Source organism: Amblyraja radiata, chromosome 21, assembly GCF_010909765.2.
Source record: "Amblyraja radiata isolate CabotCenter1 chromosome 21, sAmbRad1.1.pri, whole genome shotgun sequence".
Taxonomy (NCBI): domain Eukaryota; kingdom Metazoa; phylum Chordata; class Chondrichthyes; order Rajiformes; family Rajidae; genus Amblyraja; species Amblyraja radiata.
In genome coordinates this window covers 1,404,473-1,421,231 of record NC_045976.1, presented here as the reverse complement: position 1 = coordinate 1,421,231, position 16,759 = coordinate 1,404,473, and the positions used below count along the sequence as shown (strand labels likewise).

General features: G+C 45.1%; 1 protein-coding gene across 1 annotated transcript in view; it reads left to right on the top strand.

Moving 5' to 3' along the window:
- The window catches only part of aldh1l2 (aldehyde dehydrogenase 1 family member L2), a 100,859-nt gene that overhangs the window by 45,604 nt on the left and 38,496 nt on the right, over positions 1 to 16,759 (top strand). The window contains exons 6-10 of the mRNA XM_033039370.1: positions 1,845 to 1,934; positions 10,448 to 10,582; positions 11,694 to 11,819; positions 13,987 to 14,078; positions 15,576 to 15,723. Of these exons, the coding sequence (XP_032895261.1) occupies positions 1,845 to 1,934; positions 10,448 to 10,582; positions 11,694 to 11,819; positions 13,987 to 14,078; positions 15,576 to 15,723 (591 nt within the window). The remainder of the gene's footprint in view (positions 1 to 1,844; positions 1,935 to 10,447; positions 10,583 to 11,693; positions 11,820 to 13,986; positions 14,079 to 15,575; positions 15,724 to 16,759) is intronic.

Genomic DNA, 16,759 nt, shown 5'->3' with positions numbered 1-16,759 from the left:
CATCACTCAACCTCACACACTCTAAGGGATAAAGTCCTAACTTGTTCTCTGTAGTTCACACCCTCAAGTTCTGACAACATCCTTGTAAATCATCTTTGCACTCTCTCCAGCTTAATGACATGCTTCCTACAGCAGGGTGGACAAAACTGAAAACAATCCTCCAAATGCAACCTCACCGACATCTTGTACAAGTGTAACATGATGCCTTTGCTAAAAAGCCTTCTTTACCACCCGTGTTGCCAGTTTGAGGGATCTGTGTATGTGTAATAGATCCCTCTGTTTTACAACACTCTCCAGGGCTCTGCCATTCCCAGGTAGACAAAAGTGCTGGAGAAACTCAGTGGGTGCAGCAGCATCTATGTAGCGAAGGGAATAGGCAACATTTCGGGCCAAAACCCTTCTTCAGACTGAAGGGCCTTCTTCAGACCATCAGTCTGAAGAAGGGTTTAGGCCCGAAACGTTGCCTATTTCCTTTGCTCCATAGATGCTGCTGCACCCACTGAGTTTCTCCAGCACTTTTGTCTACCTTTGATTTTCCAGCATCTGCAGTTCCTTCTTAAACACCCTGCCATTCCCAGTCCAGGTCCTGCACTAGTTTGGCTTCCCAAAATGCAACATCACACTCTTATCTGTATTAAACTCCAATAGCCATTCTTTAGCCCACTTGTCCAGCTGATCAAGACCATAGTGTATTTTTTGGTGACCATCTTGATGATACCCCCTACTTTAATTCAGATTCAACTTTAATTGTCATTGTCAGTGTACAGTACCGAGACAATGAAATGCAGTGTCATCTGAAAACATACTAATCAAGCATTCTACATTCCCATCTAATCATTGATAAAAACCACAAACAGTAATGGGCCCAGGACTGACCCCTGAGACACAACATTAGTCAAGTCTGACAAACACCCTTCCATCAGCATCCTCTGCCTCCTTACATGGAGCCAATTCTCTATCCAGTTTGGTTATCTCTCCCTGGATGCTGTGTATTCTGAGCTTCCAGAGCAGCCTATTATTCAGAACCTGCACAAGGGGGAAGGCACAGTGGTGCAGCGGTAGAGTTGCTGCCCCACAGCGCCAAACCCCCGGGTTCGATCCTGACTACGGGTGCTGTCTGTAAGGAGTTTGTACGTTCTCCCCGTGACCTGCATGGGTTTTCTCCGGGTGCTCCGATATCCTCCCTTACTACAAAGCCGTACAGGTTTGTAGGTTAATTGGCTTGGTAAAATTGTAAATTGCCCCTAGTGTGTGCAGGATAGTGTTAATGTGCGGGGATCGCTGGTCGGCACCAACTCGGTGGGCACTGTATCTCTAAGACTGATACTAAAAACGTTTTAAAAAGCATCAAAAGCCCTGCTGAAGCCACATCGACAATCTCTGGAGCCTTGCACTTGTTAGCTTGGTTACTCCTTCAAAAGATCTCAATCAAAATCGTGAGCCATGATTTCCCACGTACAAAATCATGTTGACTCTTCTAATCAGTCTCTTTCTATCCAGATATCTTATCCTTTGGAATCCTCTCCTGTAACGTAGCTACTGCAGAAGTTGGGCCCACTGGTCTAATAGTTACCAAGCTTTTCAATGCAGCCTTTCTTAAACAGAGGCACAACATTAGCCACCCTCCGTTTATCTGGCACCTCACTGTTATTGTTAATAGAGCTGGAGTTGAATCAGTTTAAGCACCAGTGTTTGTATATTGACAAAGCCGTCCTAACTGGTGAAAATGGAAGAATATTCTCATTCCAGGTCAACCTTCTTGTTTTTGCTTGTATCTCGTTAGGCGCGGATGTGATGTTAAGAGGATTCAAGAACTTGGTTCTATCTGTTATTTTTTTCTTCAGATTTGCTGGGATCAGTCGGCAGAGTCCATCCACAACTGGATTCGTGGTCATGACAAAGTACCAGGAGCCTGGACAGTCATTGATGGCCAGGTACTGCACACAAACCTCTCTGTATTCCTTTGTTGTCCTGTTGGGTTCTACCGCCTGTCAAGCAATGTACCTCAAACATAATTGTGGGTCAATGCAACTCCATTCATCTGGGTTATAATGTAAGTGTGTCAGATGTGGGGGCGTTATTGGAATACACTTGTCTCAGTGGTTGAGTGAATGACCTCTGGGGCTGGTTGTTCGTGTGTCATGAGTATGCTGAGGTTGCTGGATGTAGCATTGATCTGGGGACTAACATAAAATGCTGGAGTAACTCAGCAGGACAGGCAGCATCTGTGGAGAAAAGGGATAGGTGACGTTTCGGGTCAAGACCCTTCTTCAGACTCTGAAGAGTCTCTTTGAGTCTGAAGACGGGCCTCAATCTGAAACTTCACCTATCCCTTCTCTCTAGAGATGCTGCCTGACCCGCTGAGTTACTCCAGCATTTTGTGTCTGTCTTCAGTTTAAACCAGCATCTGCAGTTCCTCCCCACATATTTGATCTGGGGATTAACTGAGGTGTAATTCTATGCATTGAGGCTTCATCTTTGAGATAGAGTTGGCTACAGTTAGGACTCTGGCACGTGTTGTATAACAATACTCCCAGTAAAGGTATACAAGGTAAGTAGTTGGAAACGTATAAGGATGCAAGGAAAATGGATAGCTGCAGTGCAACTGGAGTGAAACCTTGTTCAAATTAACAAAAATGGTGCATCTTGTGATGTGTTAAGTATTGACACTCAAAGATAGAAGCAGGATTCTGAAAATGTGCAGATCATGGACTCTACCAAATCAGGGCTTGAAATTAACGGTTGCCCGGTTGCCAATGGCCACCTAAAGTCCCGCTGGGCAACCTAAAAGCTGTGTCATTTTGCCCGGCTTGATACTGCAGATACTGGTTTATACTGAAGATAGACACACAAAACTGATGTAACTCAGCGGGTCAGGCAGCATCTCCGGAGAAAGGGAATAAGTGACGTTTCGGGTTTCGGCGGCGGCCGATTTCCCCCCTCCCCCCCCATCCATCCCATACTGATCCCCCATTCAACCCCCACTGACATCCCCACGCTCTCCCCTCACAATTTTACATACTCCAATCAACATGCACTAATTCCCCTGCCTCAATCCATCCATCCATCCATCCCGCACAGATTGCCTTCTCAACCCCGCCCCCCCCCCCATCTATCCATCCCGCATTGATTCGGCCCCCCAACCCTACTACGCTGGAAATGTCTTCAGAGCGAACATTGACTATGTTTGATAACGGAATGCAATCAAATGTGTTTTAATTCCCAATGTTATTATTTGTTTTAATCCATAAACATGGATTAATTAAATTGTGAACACGTGAAACATTAAAACCCCAGTGTTCGATTGTCACTGCGACCGTTGACTCTTTATTACACAATTCATTTTAACGGCAAATCAATGCTCTTAATCTGGAGTATCAATACTGAAAAAGTTACTTTTATAACTACTAAACCAGGTTCGCTTCTCAATAAACAGACACCACACAAACTGTTTGGTAGACCAGTTCAAAACTTTACTTAACATCGGCCGATGGAAGGGAGCGAGAATTCCAGCTAAGTGACCGATATAGACACTCGACTGTCCTCGGTTCCCTTCTCTGAACAACAGAATTACATCGCATTATATAGTGTTTCTTTGTCACATTAGCACATTCCACAGACATTAGTCATTGTCAGAGGTACAGGAAAAGGCATCACATCAAAGGCCTTTTGTTTACAGGTTATGATATACTAAAAACATTGGCCATTTGTTTTAGGTCATTTTATCTTCAAGGAGATCACCCTAGCTCCATGCTGTTTCCTCTCTGTCACTTGGTCCTTCATAAACATAGGCCATTTGGTTTATGGCATCTTATCTTTCCACTTCCCTGGATCCTCTCTCATCACTTTGCCCCTCCTAAACATTGGTCATTTGGTTTATGGCATCTTACTTCAAAGATGTGACTAGCTGTTTCTCTCTTCCTTTATTGCCTCCTCCCCCATAAACATTGGTCATTTGGTTCATAGCATCTTACTTCAAAGATGTGACTAGCTGTTTCTCTCTTCCTTTATTGCCTCCTCCCCCATAAACATTGGTCATTTGGTTCATAGTATCTTACTTCAAAGATGTGACTAGCTGTTTCTTTCTCTGTCGCTTCCTCACTTGGGAGACAATGTTATGGTACTTATTATCCCACACACTGCAACCTGAGGCAAGCCTAATTTGACACTAAATATGAGCTGTAAGCTAGCCCAGAAACCCATTTTAATTTCTTCTTATTTTTATAACTTTATTCGGCTTCATCAGTACTGTAGTTATTTAATGAGCAATATTCACAACTATATGTTGGATTTATCCAGGTTTTACTTCTACAGTCGATCATATACATTACGAATTTGGTCAGGAGATATTTCAATTGAAATTTTAACGTTAATTCTGAAGTGGGAATGATGGAAACAGCGTTTATCAATAATTTTGAAAAAGTCTGGTGCGTACAAACTGGGTATCTTCATTGCTGTTCACAATACATACATTTAATCTGAATGACCGGTAATGTGGCGTTTTGACACCTTAAAACATATTACCAAAAGAACATTTGCTGCAGTTATGTCCTTTGGCCATCTCTTGTCAGTTAGTGTAATGTTTAACTTGTCAGATGGGTATAGTCGGTTTTAACAGCTACTAGACCCGTGTGGTTGAGGGGGGGGGGGCGGCATGCGGCATCACACACATTAACCACCCCCACACACACACTAACTACCCCCCCCCCCCCCGCACACACGCTAACTACCCCCCTTGTTAATATATTAATATTATTAATTTGCTCCTTTTACCCCATAATCGCCCTATCTACTGACGCATAGCCCCCAACTCGCAGGCGCGTCTAGTGAGGGGGGGGGGGGTAGAGAGTGAGGGCAGAGAGAGGGAGAGGGAGGGGGGGAGAGAAGGGGGAGAGAAGGGGGGGGGGAGGGGGAGGGATGGAGGGGGGAGGGGGAGAGGGAGGGAGGGGAGAGGGAGGGGGAAGAGGGAGGAGGCAGGGGGGGGACAGGGAGGGGGGGGACAGGGAGGGGGGTGACAGGGAGGGGGAGAGAGGGAGAGGTGGGAAGAGAGAGAGAGAGAGGTGGGGGAGATTGAGAGAGAGATGTGGGGGAAAGAGAGAGAGGAGGGGAGAGAGAGGGGGATCGCAAGGTTTTTATCAAATACTTGCGAGAGGTACGACTGGCAGCACGTTGGGTTTGCAGTGGGAGGCAGGGGGGGAGGGGGGAGGGGGAGGGGAAGGAGTATGGGAGAGGGAGAGGGTGGACCTGAACTGGGTGAGCGGGCGGATCTGACGGGGCCGACCTCGGGTGACGTGGAGAGCCTCGGCAGCTCTCGCGTGACGATTCCCCGTGTCCCTGCGATCAACGGAGGAATTTCAGGTTTCCCAGAGGGAGTAATGCCCCGCGCGACAATAACTGCCGCCGCCATGTTCAAACCGGTGACCGGCTGTGACCTCCGGTGACCTCCCGATCTGCAGAGCATTTTGAGAATGGGGTTTGGAGTGGACGGATGGGCGTGGGAGTCCAGCTGCGGGAGGCGTGGCGCGAGCGTACTTGTGCTAGGCGTGGGTCTTGCACAGCGGTGGGGGGGCGCCGTCTGGAGGCAGGTGGGCCTGGATTGGTCGGCATGTGGGCATTGTGACGTCAGCAGCTGGTGAACGCCATTTAGATTTTAAAAATTGAGTTTTGTGATCAATTTTATTTAAAATCTGGGGAAATAATTGACCAAGGAGGGGATTTCTGAACTCATAAGTTAAATCCCTACCAAAAAACACACACACACACACACACACACACACACACACACACACACACACACACACACACACACACACACACACAGTTTTTAAAGTATTTAGATTATCATAAAATGCCTTTGGAAATTTCCTTGCAACCTGTATATTTTGTTGTGGATAAATTATGTGGGAAGCGAGAGTGTTTATGCAATTGCAATAACGACCCATGCTATGGCCATGTCATAATAATTTTCGGTCCTTCACAGAAAACATGCTTGCATCAATCTGTAGTGTGCATGGTTAAGCAAATATTTCACCATAGTCCAGGATTTATTGACACAGGTTGATATTACGCTGAATAATCCAACCACATTTTTGTATGGAAGTGGAAAGAAATAATAGAAATTGCTTTCATTGCAATGTGTAAAAGGAGTTGAGATACTGTATTATAATTTTGCTGCATGTCATTGTGGGATATATCATGTCTTGATTGGTGAATATGTTTAGTTTGTAACTTTATTTGAAGCAGAAATAATATGTGAATGCTTCATTGAACATAATTCTGACTGGTAACTATGCACTTTGTTTGAGTACATTATCGCACGCGTAATGCAAACCGCCTTAAATGACCACCCAAACTGTCATTTGGCAACCTAAAAAGCTGCCTAGGTTGCCTGACTCGCAACAGGAAAAAAAGTTAAGTGAGAGCCCTGAAAATCATAACTTTGCAGCTTAAAACATGGGACATAAGCTGCTGTAGGGGTTTACACAGATCACTGTGTTGAGTTAAGACCCTGATGACCAGAAGTACATGAACAATATATCTTTAATCAAGATTCAAGACAAATTTAAGAAAGTGACGGCCAATTACCTCATTGGACAAAATGTGAGTTTCATTAATCTGCACTGATATGGCCAAAGTCCACAGCAAAAACGTATGGGTGGCACGGTGGCACAGCGGTAGAGTTGCTGTCTTACAGCGCTGGAGACCCGGGTTCAATCCTGACTATGGGTGCTGTCAGTACGTAGTTTGTACGTTCTCCCCGTGACCTACGTGGGGTTTCTCCAGGTGCTTCGGTTTCTTCCCACACTCCAAAGACATCCAGATTTGTAGGTTAATTTGCTTGGTAAAATTGTAAATGTGTGCAGAATAGTGTTAGTGTACAGGGTGATCGCTGTTCAATATGGACTCGGTGGGCCGAAGAGCCTGTGTATGCTCTGTATCTCTAAACTAAACGTACAAACACCGTACATACAGCACTTGTAGTCAGGATGAAACCCGGGTCTCTGGCGCAGAAAGGCAGTAGCTCTAACGCTGCGCCACTGTGCAGTTTAAAAAATAAGGTGGGGGAGTAGAGTGTAAATTCTCGAGTCTTGCATAATCCAACCCTCTAAAGAAGGGTCCCAACCTATCCATGGTCACTGGTCGGCACAAGCTTGCTGGGCCCGTGTCTGCACTATTTTGCAAAACTAAACTTTACAAATTTGGGCTTCTGCACTCTGATATCTATGCATGTGCTGCCATGTAGTTCGATTCTTCACCTCGTCCACCTCAAAGTGGCTGTAGGTAGGGATTTGGTCCACTGGGTCCTTGACAGTTGCAACATGAGTTCATGCACATCCCATTTTCAATCGTTGAAATTAAACCTTTGGTTTACGGTTCATTCAGTTATTCGAGTCAATAGACAATAGACAATAGGTCACTGACCTATAATTCCCTGGATTCTCTCTACCTCCTTTCTTAAGCAAAGGAACACTTCCTTCATCCATGAATATTGATTGAATATTTTTAATCTGTGTGAATAAAGTTACATTGCTGATTTTGAGATAATTCAAACATCATTTAATTGATCTTGACTCTATGTGTAATTCATTAATTGCTCAGAGATCTTGCAGTTGAGAGCTTAGCAAAGACACCAATTATGGATACAAAGTGCTGGAGTGACTCCGGCAAACTCATCCAAAAAGGATGGGTGATGTTTTGGCTCAGACCCAGAACCCTTCCTCAGACTGTTCAACAGCCTGAAGAAGGGTTCCGACCCGAAATGTCACCCATCCTTATTCCCCAGAGATGCTGCTTGACCTGTTGAGTTACTCCAGCAATTTGTGTCTTTGGGATAAACCAGCATCAGCAGTTCCTTTTTACACAAACATAGACACCATTTGGCTTTTGAGTCTGTTGAACTCCTCTGAAGTTCAGTTCTGTTGGCCACACTTCAGATATACTGTTCTTTTCCCCATAGTGCTGCAGTTCCTTTTCTCCTTAAGGCATTTATTCAATTCCCTTTGAAGGTGGTCATTGAAAATGTAAGTAACCTATTGACATTTTTCCTAGTTTTGGTTGGCCAGTGTTGATTCTTTGTCCATCTATACTTCAGGTGGAGTGTTTTATTCTCAGTATTGTTTCTGAAAATTCCTTGAAGGGTCTGTAATTGGGTCTTGTTATCCTTTTCTTTGAACATTGAGCATCATGTTGCCACTGTCTCCTTCCTTGGCTATGACTGTCATATCCAAGGACATCAGAGCAGTATCATGACAACTTGGCTTTCCTCCATAACTGCAGTAACTACCTACAAATATAGAAACTTACAAAATTCTTAAGGGGTTGGACAGGCTAGATGCAGGAAGATTGTTCCTGATGTTGGGGAAGTCCAGAACAAGGGGTCACAGTTTAAGGATAAAGGGGAAATCTTTTAGGACTGAGATGAGAAAATCAATTTTTTACGCAGAGAGTGGTGAATCTCTGGAATTCTCTGCCACAGAAGGTAGTTGAGGCCAGTTCATTAGCTATATTTAAGAGGGAGTTAGATGTGGCCCTTGTGGCTAAGGGGATCAGGGGGTATGGAGAGAAGGCAGGTACAGGATACTGAGTTGGATGATCAGCCATGATCATATTGAATGGCGGTGCAGGCTCGAAGGGCCGAATGGCCTACTCCTGCACCTATTTTCTATGTTTCTATGTTTCTAAATGACTGAACTTGTCATGGAGTTCTTCAGTGTGTAAGAAAGAACTGCAGATACTGGTTTACACCGAAAATTGACACAAAAACCTGGAGTAACTCGGTGGGTCAGGCAGCATCTCTGGAGAGAGGAATAGGTGACGTTTCGGGTCGAGACATCTGATGAAGTGAGATGAAGTCTGCTGAAGGGTCTCGACCCGAAACGTCGCCATTTCCTTTTCTCCAGACCTGCTGAGTTACTGCAGCATTTTGCGTCTCTCCATGGAGTTATTCAGTTGGCAAATAGGCCACTGGGCCCATCACGTCAATGCCACCAGCGGACACCGATCCATATTCATCCCTTCTTTATCATAATATCCTTTCACTTGCACACGTAATCGTTAGCATTGGGAGGATACAGGCGCCGACCACGAATGGGCACCACATGCCAAACCCCAGGCTCTCGTAACACAAAGGTTGGTTCATGTTGACAAGCACAAGTGATACTTAGAAAGAGCAAAATTACAAAATGTTTATTTTTTACTGTCGTCGTGTTTGAACTGTCTGTGTGTAAACAAAAAAGTCATCCCTCGGATCACCTTTAAAACTCGCTCCATTCAACTTTAACCTTTGCCCTGTTGTTTATACAATGGGGGAAATATTCTGACTGCCTGCACCATCGCTGCTCTTTATAATTTTACATCCCAATCAGCTCAGGATCAGTTCATCCAGCAGCTTCCTTTGCTCCAGGGGAAATAATCCATACCTCTCCAGTCTCACCCCGACCACCCCCTCTTCTCCCCTCTCCCATCGGGCAAAAGGTACAGAAGTATGAAAACATTGGGAGAGTGGGCTGAGACGTGGCAGAAGGAATACGGCGTAGCAAAGTGTGGAGTCGTTCATTTTGGTAGAAGGAATAAAGGTGTAGACTATTTTCTCAATGAGGAGCCGATTCAGAAATCGGAGGTGCAAAGGGACATGGGAGTACGGGTGCAGGATTCCCAAAAAGTTGATTTGCAAGTTGAATCGGTAGTAAGGAAAGCAAATGCAATGCTAGCATTTATTTCAAAAGGTCTAGAATACAAAAAAAAAGGGATGTAACGCTGAGGCTCTATAAGTCGCTGGTCAGACTGCATTTGGAATATTGTGAAAAGTTCTTTTGCCACATATCTGAGGAAGGATGTGCTGACGTTGGAGAGGGTCCAGAGGAGGTTTACAAAACCGATCCCAGGAATAATTGGGTTAACATATGATGAGCATTTGAAGGCACTGGGCTTGTACTTGCTGGTTTAGAAGGATGGGGGAGGACCTCATTGAAACGTACCGAATAGTGACAGGAATAGGCCTGGATAGAGTGGATAAGGAGAAGATGTTTCCACTAGTGGGAGAGTCTAGGATCAGAGGGCACAGCCTCAGAATAAAAGCAGGTACCTTTAGAAAGGACATGAGGAGGAATTTCTTTAGTTAGAGGGTGGTAAATCGGTGGAATTAATTGCCGCAGACAGCTGTGGAGGCCGTCAATAAATATTTTTTAGGCAGAGATTGATAGATTCTTGATTAGTACAGGTGTCAGGGGTTATGGGGAGAAGGCAGAAGAATGAGGTTCAGAAGGAAAGATAGATCAGTCTTGATTGAATGGCGGAGTAGACTTAATGGGCCGAATGGCCTAATTGTGCTAGAACCTATATACCCATGAGAGTAGCAGCTGAGCTGCTGAGTTGGCTCTGAACTGTGCCAAGTGTTCACTTGTGTCAAAGCCATTAACAGGTGTGTGTTCTTTCTCCTCCCTTTCAGCCCATCACCCTGTATGGATCATCCATGTACAAAGGTGCCATACCTTCAGGGCAGCCGCTGGAGATCAGTGGAGCCGGTAAACCCGGCCTGGTAACCAACAATGGCTTGGTGCTCTTCGGCAACGATGGAAACACGGTAGGTTTCAGCTCTCCAATTCACGGTGTGGAGGATTTCCCACCAGTTGTCCATGTGTGAAATGCAGCAGAGTCCTGAGGAATGCCAGGCCTTGTTACCTTCGCCAACCAACTCTTCTGTGAAGTGGTTGCAGTCAAAATAAACGAATGATTGTGGAGCTGATGATAGTGCCAGTCCTCGGCTGATGGGTTTATCTTGAAAGGTTTTTCTAAAGTTATGTGTGGAAATATAAGGAACACAACAAAGTGATCTGTAAATTACTGTGCATAGAACACAGACCAGTACAGGATAGGAAAGGTCACTTTGTCCCACGATGTTTGCACAAAACATGATGCCAAGTTCAACCGATCTCATCTTTACGTGATCCATATCTCTATCGCCTTATCCATGTGCCTAACTAAAAGCCTTTTAATGCCACTATTGTATCTGCCCCTGGCAATGCATTCCAGGCCCCGCACATTTCCATTAAACTTTCACACTCACACTTTATAGATATGCCCTCGAGTGTTGGACATTCCCATCCTGGGGAAACAGGTTATGACGATCCACCCTATCTATGCCTCTCAGAATTATATCCAATCTCCCCTCAACCTCCAATATTCTAGAGAAAACAATCCAAGTCTCTCCAACCTCTCCCTGTAGCTGCACCCTCTAATCCAGGCATTTGTAATTTTGCTCTTTCTAAGTATCACTTGTGCTTGTCAACATGAACCAACCTTTGTGTTCCCCCCTCATTCTTCTAAACTCCAGCGAGTACAGGCCCAGTGCCGACAAACGCTCCAGTATGTCCTAGCTCGACAGAAAAGCTGGAGAAACTCAGCGGGTGAGGCAGCATCTATGCAGCGACGTTTTGGGTCGAGACCTGATGGGTTAGATGGTAGATGGGTTGGAATGTAAAGGCATGGTCAGTAATCACTGTATGTGCCCACTCTGCAGATTGGACTGCCAATGTTATTTGTCTCAACAAGCCACTCAGTCTGAATGCGGTGAGACACTGCTTTGTATTGATCAATGGGAGCAGATTGGTCTGGTGCAGTTGGGCTATGGTGTTTGGTTTTCATGTGCTGGACGGGAGGCAGCTCTCTGATTGTTTTCTTTGTGACCATTGCAGCTGATGGTTCGAAACCTTCAGTTTGAAGACGGGAAAATGATCCCTGCCTCCAAATATTTCTCCACCGGTGACACAGTCGCCGTAGAACTGACTGATGAAGAGAAAACAATTGCTGAAGATATAAAGGTAAGCTGTGGTTCATACGAACTCTTGCCGCAATGTCGGGCAGTCTTGTGTGTTCAGTTTCCTGTCACCTTGTTTTGAGGACGATTTGTTCAAGCTACCAAATCGTCACAACGGAGAAGGAGGAGGAGAGGCCTTGGCCTACCACTGTACCAAGTGCAGTCAACTAGGGAAGAGTTTAGGGTGGCACGGTGGCGCAGCAGTAGAGCTGCTGCCTTACAGTGCCAGAGTCCCAGGTTCAATCCTGACTACGGGTGCTGTCTGTACGGAGATTGTACGTTCTCTCCGAGACTTGCGTGGATTTTCTCCAAGAGGCTAATATCTAGGTTAGTTGCTTGGTGTAACTGTAAAGTTATCCTGAGTGTGTGTAGGGTAGAGCTAGGATGCGGACTTGGTGGGCCGAAGGGCCTGTTTCTGCGCTGTATCTCTAAACTATAAAAGGAAGTTAAGGGAAGTGAGGTAGCTGGGCATCTCCCTGGCTGATCATTCTGTATCCATGGTCCACTTCAGAATAGCAATAATCCATGCTCTTCATCCAAGCATTTCATTATATATTCTTTGACTGTTTGAAATAATTTGATGATAGTTAGCAATTGATACCAAAATATTTGGGTTTCCAGAAATTATTTGAATAAACAAAGTAGGTCAGATTGATGCATTTGAGAGTCATGGAGTCTACAGCATAGAAACAGGCCATTTGGCCCAACTTGCCCATGCCGGCCAACATATCCCATCTACACGTCCCACCTGCTCCTACAACTTTTGAACTTGGGTATAATGAAAATATTGCTTGCAGCCGCATCACAGGCAACACACAAACAGTTATTGTACATAAATTGTGCAATGATAATCAACCCACCACCAATTCCCTCAATTCTTCTTTGAATCCTACTTCTACTTTCAAGTACTTCTTGAGGTAGTTGAGGCAGGTACTATAACAACATCTAAAAGACACTTGGATAGCAAGGTTTTAGAGGGACATGGTCCAAAGGCAGACGGGTGGGACCAGCATATACAGGACATCTTGGTCGGCATGGGCAAGTAGGGCTGAAGGGTCTGCTTCTGTGCTGTATGACCCGATAATATGCAAGTTCATATCATCAGGTTATCGGGAACTTTTCCAGTTTTAATTTATTTCCACTGTCTACATTAATTTAAGAAATAGGAGAGGTGCCTCCCGTTGATATATTTTTGCATTGTTACTGGTAAAAGTGAAGGAATTCTTGTTCCCACTCCGAGTGGCTTGTGAGAACGTGTGAGCTTGACATTCTTGAGCATGTTGCAATTTATGATTCGAGCACCAACTGTGTCTCCATGAGACGCAGACAGACACAAAAATGTATCATTCATTCCAGTATGCCGTGTTATAAACAATAGACAATAGGTGCAGGAGTAGGTCATGTGGCCCTTTGAGCCTGCACCGACATTCAATGTGATCATGGCTGATCATCCACAATCAGTACCCCGTTCCTGCCTTCTCCCCATATCCCTGACGCCGACTGTCCAGGGCAGGACATGACAGAGAATGCAGGAAGGAACTGCAGATGCTGCTTTACACCGAAGATAAACACAAAAAGCTGGAGTAACTCAGCGGGTCAGACAGCATCTCTGAAGAGAAGGATTGGGTGACGTTTCGGGTCGAGGCAGTTGTTTCAGGTCTGAAGAAGGGTCTCGACCCGAAATGTTACCTATTCCTTTTCTCCAGAGATGCTGTCTGACCCGCTGAGTTACTCCAGCTTTTTGTGTCTGTCTTCGGTTTAAACCGGAGCCAGCAGATCCGTTCCCATTGTCGACCTCCGCAGCCAACTTTGCGGGCCAGTGTCTCAGGGGGCCCCCAATACCTGTTCCGACAAAACGGATAATCCTGAAAGTCTCTGGAAACAAAAGTGCTGGAAAATCAGTGCTCTACCTGTACCCTGGGTCTGGGTGTTCTACAACACTCCCCAGGGCTCTACTATTTACTAGGACCTGTACTAGTTTATCCAAATGCAAGACTTTGCACTGTAGTAGAGTTACAGTCGACTGAACTTATTGAAATTAATGGATGATGAGGCGCAAAACGTTCCCTAAAGACATTCCCTGAAAGACAAACTGTATTCCTGTGATTCATTGCTTCAGAATGGAAGTTTATTTTCTTAAATGTTCACATGTTTTTTTTAATGTGCTCCAGGCGATCTGGAAATCAATTCTGAGCAACGTTTCTGCCATCGAAGACTCGACAGACTTTTTCAAATCGGGAGCAGCTTCCATGGATGTGGTCAGGTAATTTCCTTCTTCAGTTAATATGTGTGTTTAAGTGGATATGGGCATTGCTGACCATGAAAACATAACTTGCAAACTTCAAGCGGGGAAGGGAGCAGAGAAGATTTACGAGGATGTTGCCAGGACTCAGTGGGCCTGAGCTAAAGGGAGAGGTTGAGCAGGCTGGGACTTGATTCCACGGAGCGCAAGAGGATAAGAGGTGATCTACGTGAGGTGTACAAAATTGTGAGAGGAATAGATCGGGTCAGGAACCAGAGGACATAGGGTCAGGTGAGGGAGGAAAGATTTTATAGGAACCTGAGAGGTAACTTTTTCCCACAAAGGGTGTGTGGAACGAGCTGCTGGAGGAGGTAGTTGAGGCAGGGACTATCGCAACGTTTAAGAAACATTTAGCCAGGTACATGGAGCGATAGGACAGGTTTAGAGGGACATGGACCAAATGCAGGCAGGTGTGGGATTAGTGTAGATGGGACATGTTGGTTGGCGTGAGCAGGTTGGGCAAATTATTGCAAACGTGGTTAAATGTGGCAGAAGTGATCATTTATTTATTTGCTCCATAAAATAAACTCGACTTTAGAGACACACGATGGAAGCAGGCCCTTTTGTTCACTGAGTCCACGCCGACCACCCCGTGCCTGTGCACTATCCTACACACGAGGGTCAATTTACACAAGCCAATTAATCTACAAACCTGTATGTCTTTGGAGTGTGGGAGGAAACCGGAGCTCCCGGAGAAAACCCACACAGTCACGGGGAGAACGTGCAAACTATGTACAGACAGCACCCATGGCCAGGATGGAACCCGAGTCCCTGGCATTGTAATCATAATTATAATCATAATAATACTTTATTAGCCAAGTATGTTTTACAACACACGAGGTATTTGATTTGCCATTCAGTCGTTCCAATAAAGAGCAACAAAACACCCAAATAAATGTTTATCATGAACATCCACCACAGCGACTCCCCCATTTCGTGCTCGGTTTCTAGGTCTGCACAAAACTTGAGAGTCTTCAATTTACAACAGAAGTCTTTAATGCTTTACTCAATGCTGGCAGCAAGACAACTCAAAATGGCTGCACCCACCCACACACACACACAGACAGGAGAAAACTATATACAAAACATCTCCCCTTGTCCTGTGCAGTGCCACCTGCTGCACAGGAGGAGCAACGGGTCTTCCCACCCCACACAATCCACCAAACATCACACCCCACATTCCTCACTGTGATGGAAGGCAAAAAAACGTTCAATCTTCTTCCACTCTACCACTGCACCACTCTACCACTGCACCACCTATTGGACCATTCATTTTTAACCAGCAGTTATCCTTTATATCGTGAGTAGCAGAGATGAATGAGGAACGTCATGAGTAATTGGAAGTGTGCTGATGAAGGCTAGTTGCATTTTGGTCACTTTGAAAACCTTTAGTTCTCAAGAGATCATCTCCTTTCCAACTGGGCTTCCAAATGAGCTGTGTCATTGTCCCCTACCTAGGTTGGTGGAGGAAATCAAACAGAAATGCAGTAGTCTGCAGCTACAGAACGAAGATGTTTACATGGCACCAAAGTTTGAAGATTTCATTCAGATGGTTGTGCGGAAGCTGAGAGGTGAGGACGAAGAGGAAGAGTTGCAGGTGGATTATGTAAGTAGCAAGGTGTTATCATTCATCTTTTGACTCCAGAATACCTGATATAAGGATGTGTGAAGTTCTCAGAGAGATCGGTCTCTTGGTATTCAGCATGGAGACCTGAGGATGAATCTTTCTGTGGTGGAAGAAGAATTTTGGGATAGTGATCGCAACTCGATAAGTTTTAAGATTGTTTTGCATAGGGACGGATCTGAATGTTGGGGGAAGGTACTTAATTGGGGCAAGGCAGATTACAATGTCATTAGGCAGGAGCTAAAGCGGGTAGATTAGGAGCAATTGTTATTGGGTAAATCCACAGAGGACATGTGGGAGTCAGCATGTTCCAGTGAGGAGGAGGGATAAAAACGGCAAAGTAAGGGAACTATGGATGACCAAGGAGGTTGTAAACTTGGTCATGAAGATCAAGGAAGCGTATAATAGCACTGAGATGAGGAAAAACGTTTTCACCCAGAGTTGTGAATCTGTGGAATTCTCTGCCAGTGGAGACCATTTCACTGTATTTTTTTTTGGAGAGAGTTAGATTTAGCTCTGAGGGCTGAAGGAATCAAGGGATATGGGGGAAAAGCCCGAATGGGGTACTGATTTTGGGCAATCAGCCATGATCATATTAAAATGCGGTGCTAGCTCGAGGGGCCGAATGGCCTACTCCTGCACCTATTTTCTATGTTTCTATGTTTAAGAAGGTAGCATGAGATGAGGCTTATAAAGAATATAAAGCGAGTAGATAAGAACTCAAGCTGGCGATTGGAAGGACCAGAACGGGCCATGTAATGTAATTAGCAAAGGTACACAGAATTGCTGGAGGAACTCAGCAGGTGCAGCAGCATCTATGGAGCGAAGGAAATAGGCGACGTTTCGGGCCGAAACCCTTCTTCAGATAATTAGCAAGACGGATTAAGGAAAACTCCAAGGCATTCCATAGATATGTTAAGAGGGTGACGAGGGAGAAGGTAGGAGAAAATGTATGCTTGGAGTCGGAGGATGTAGGTGAGGCACTAAACGAGTCGGCATTCGCCGAGCAGAGGGACGT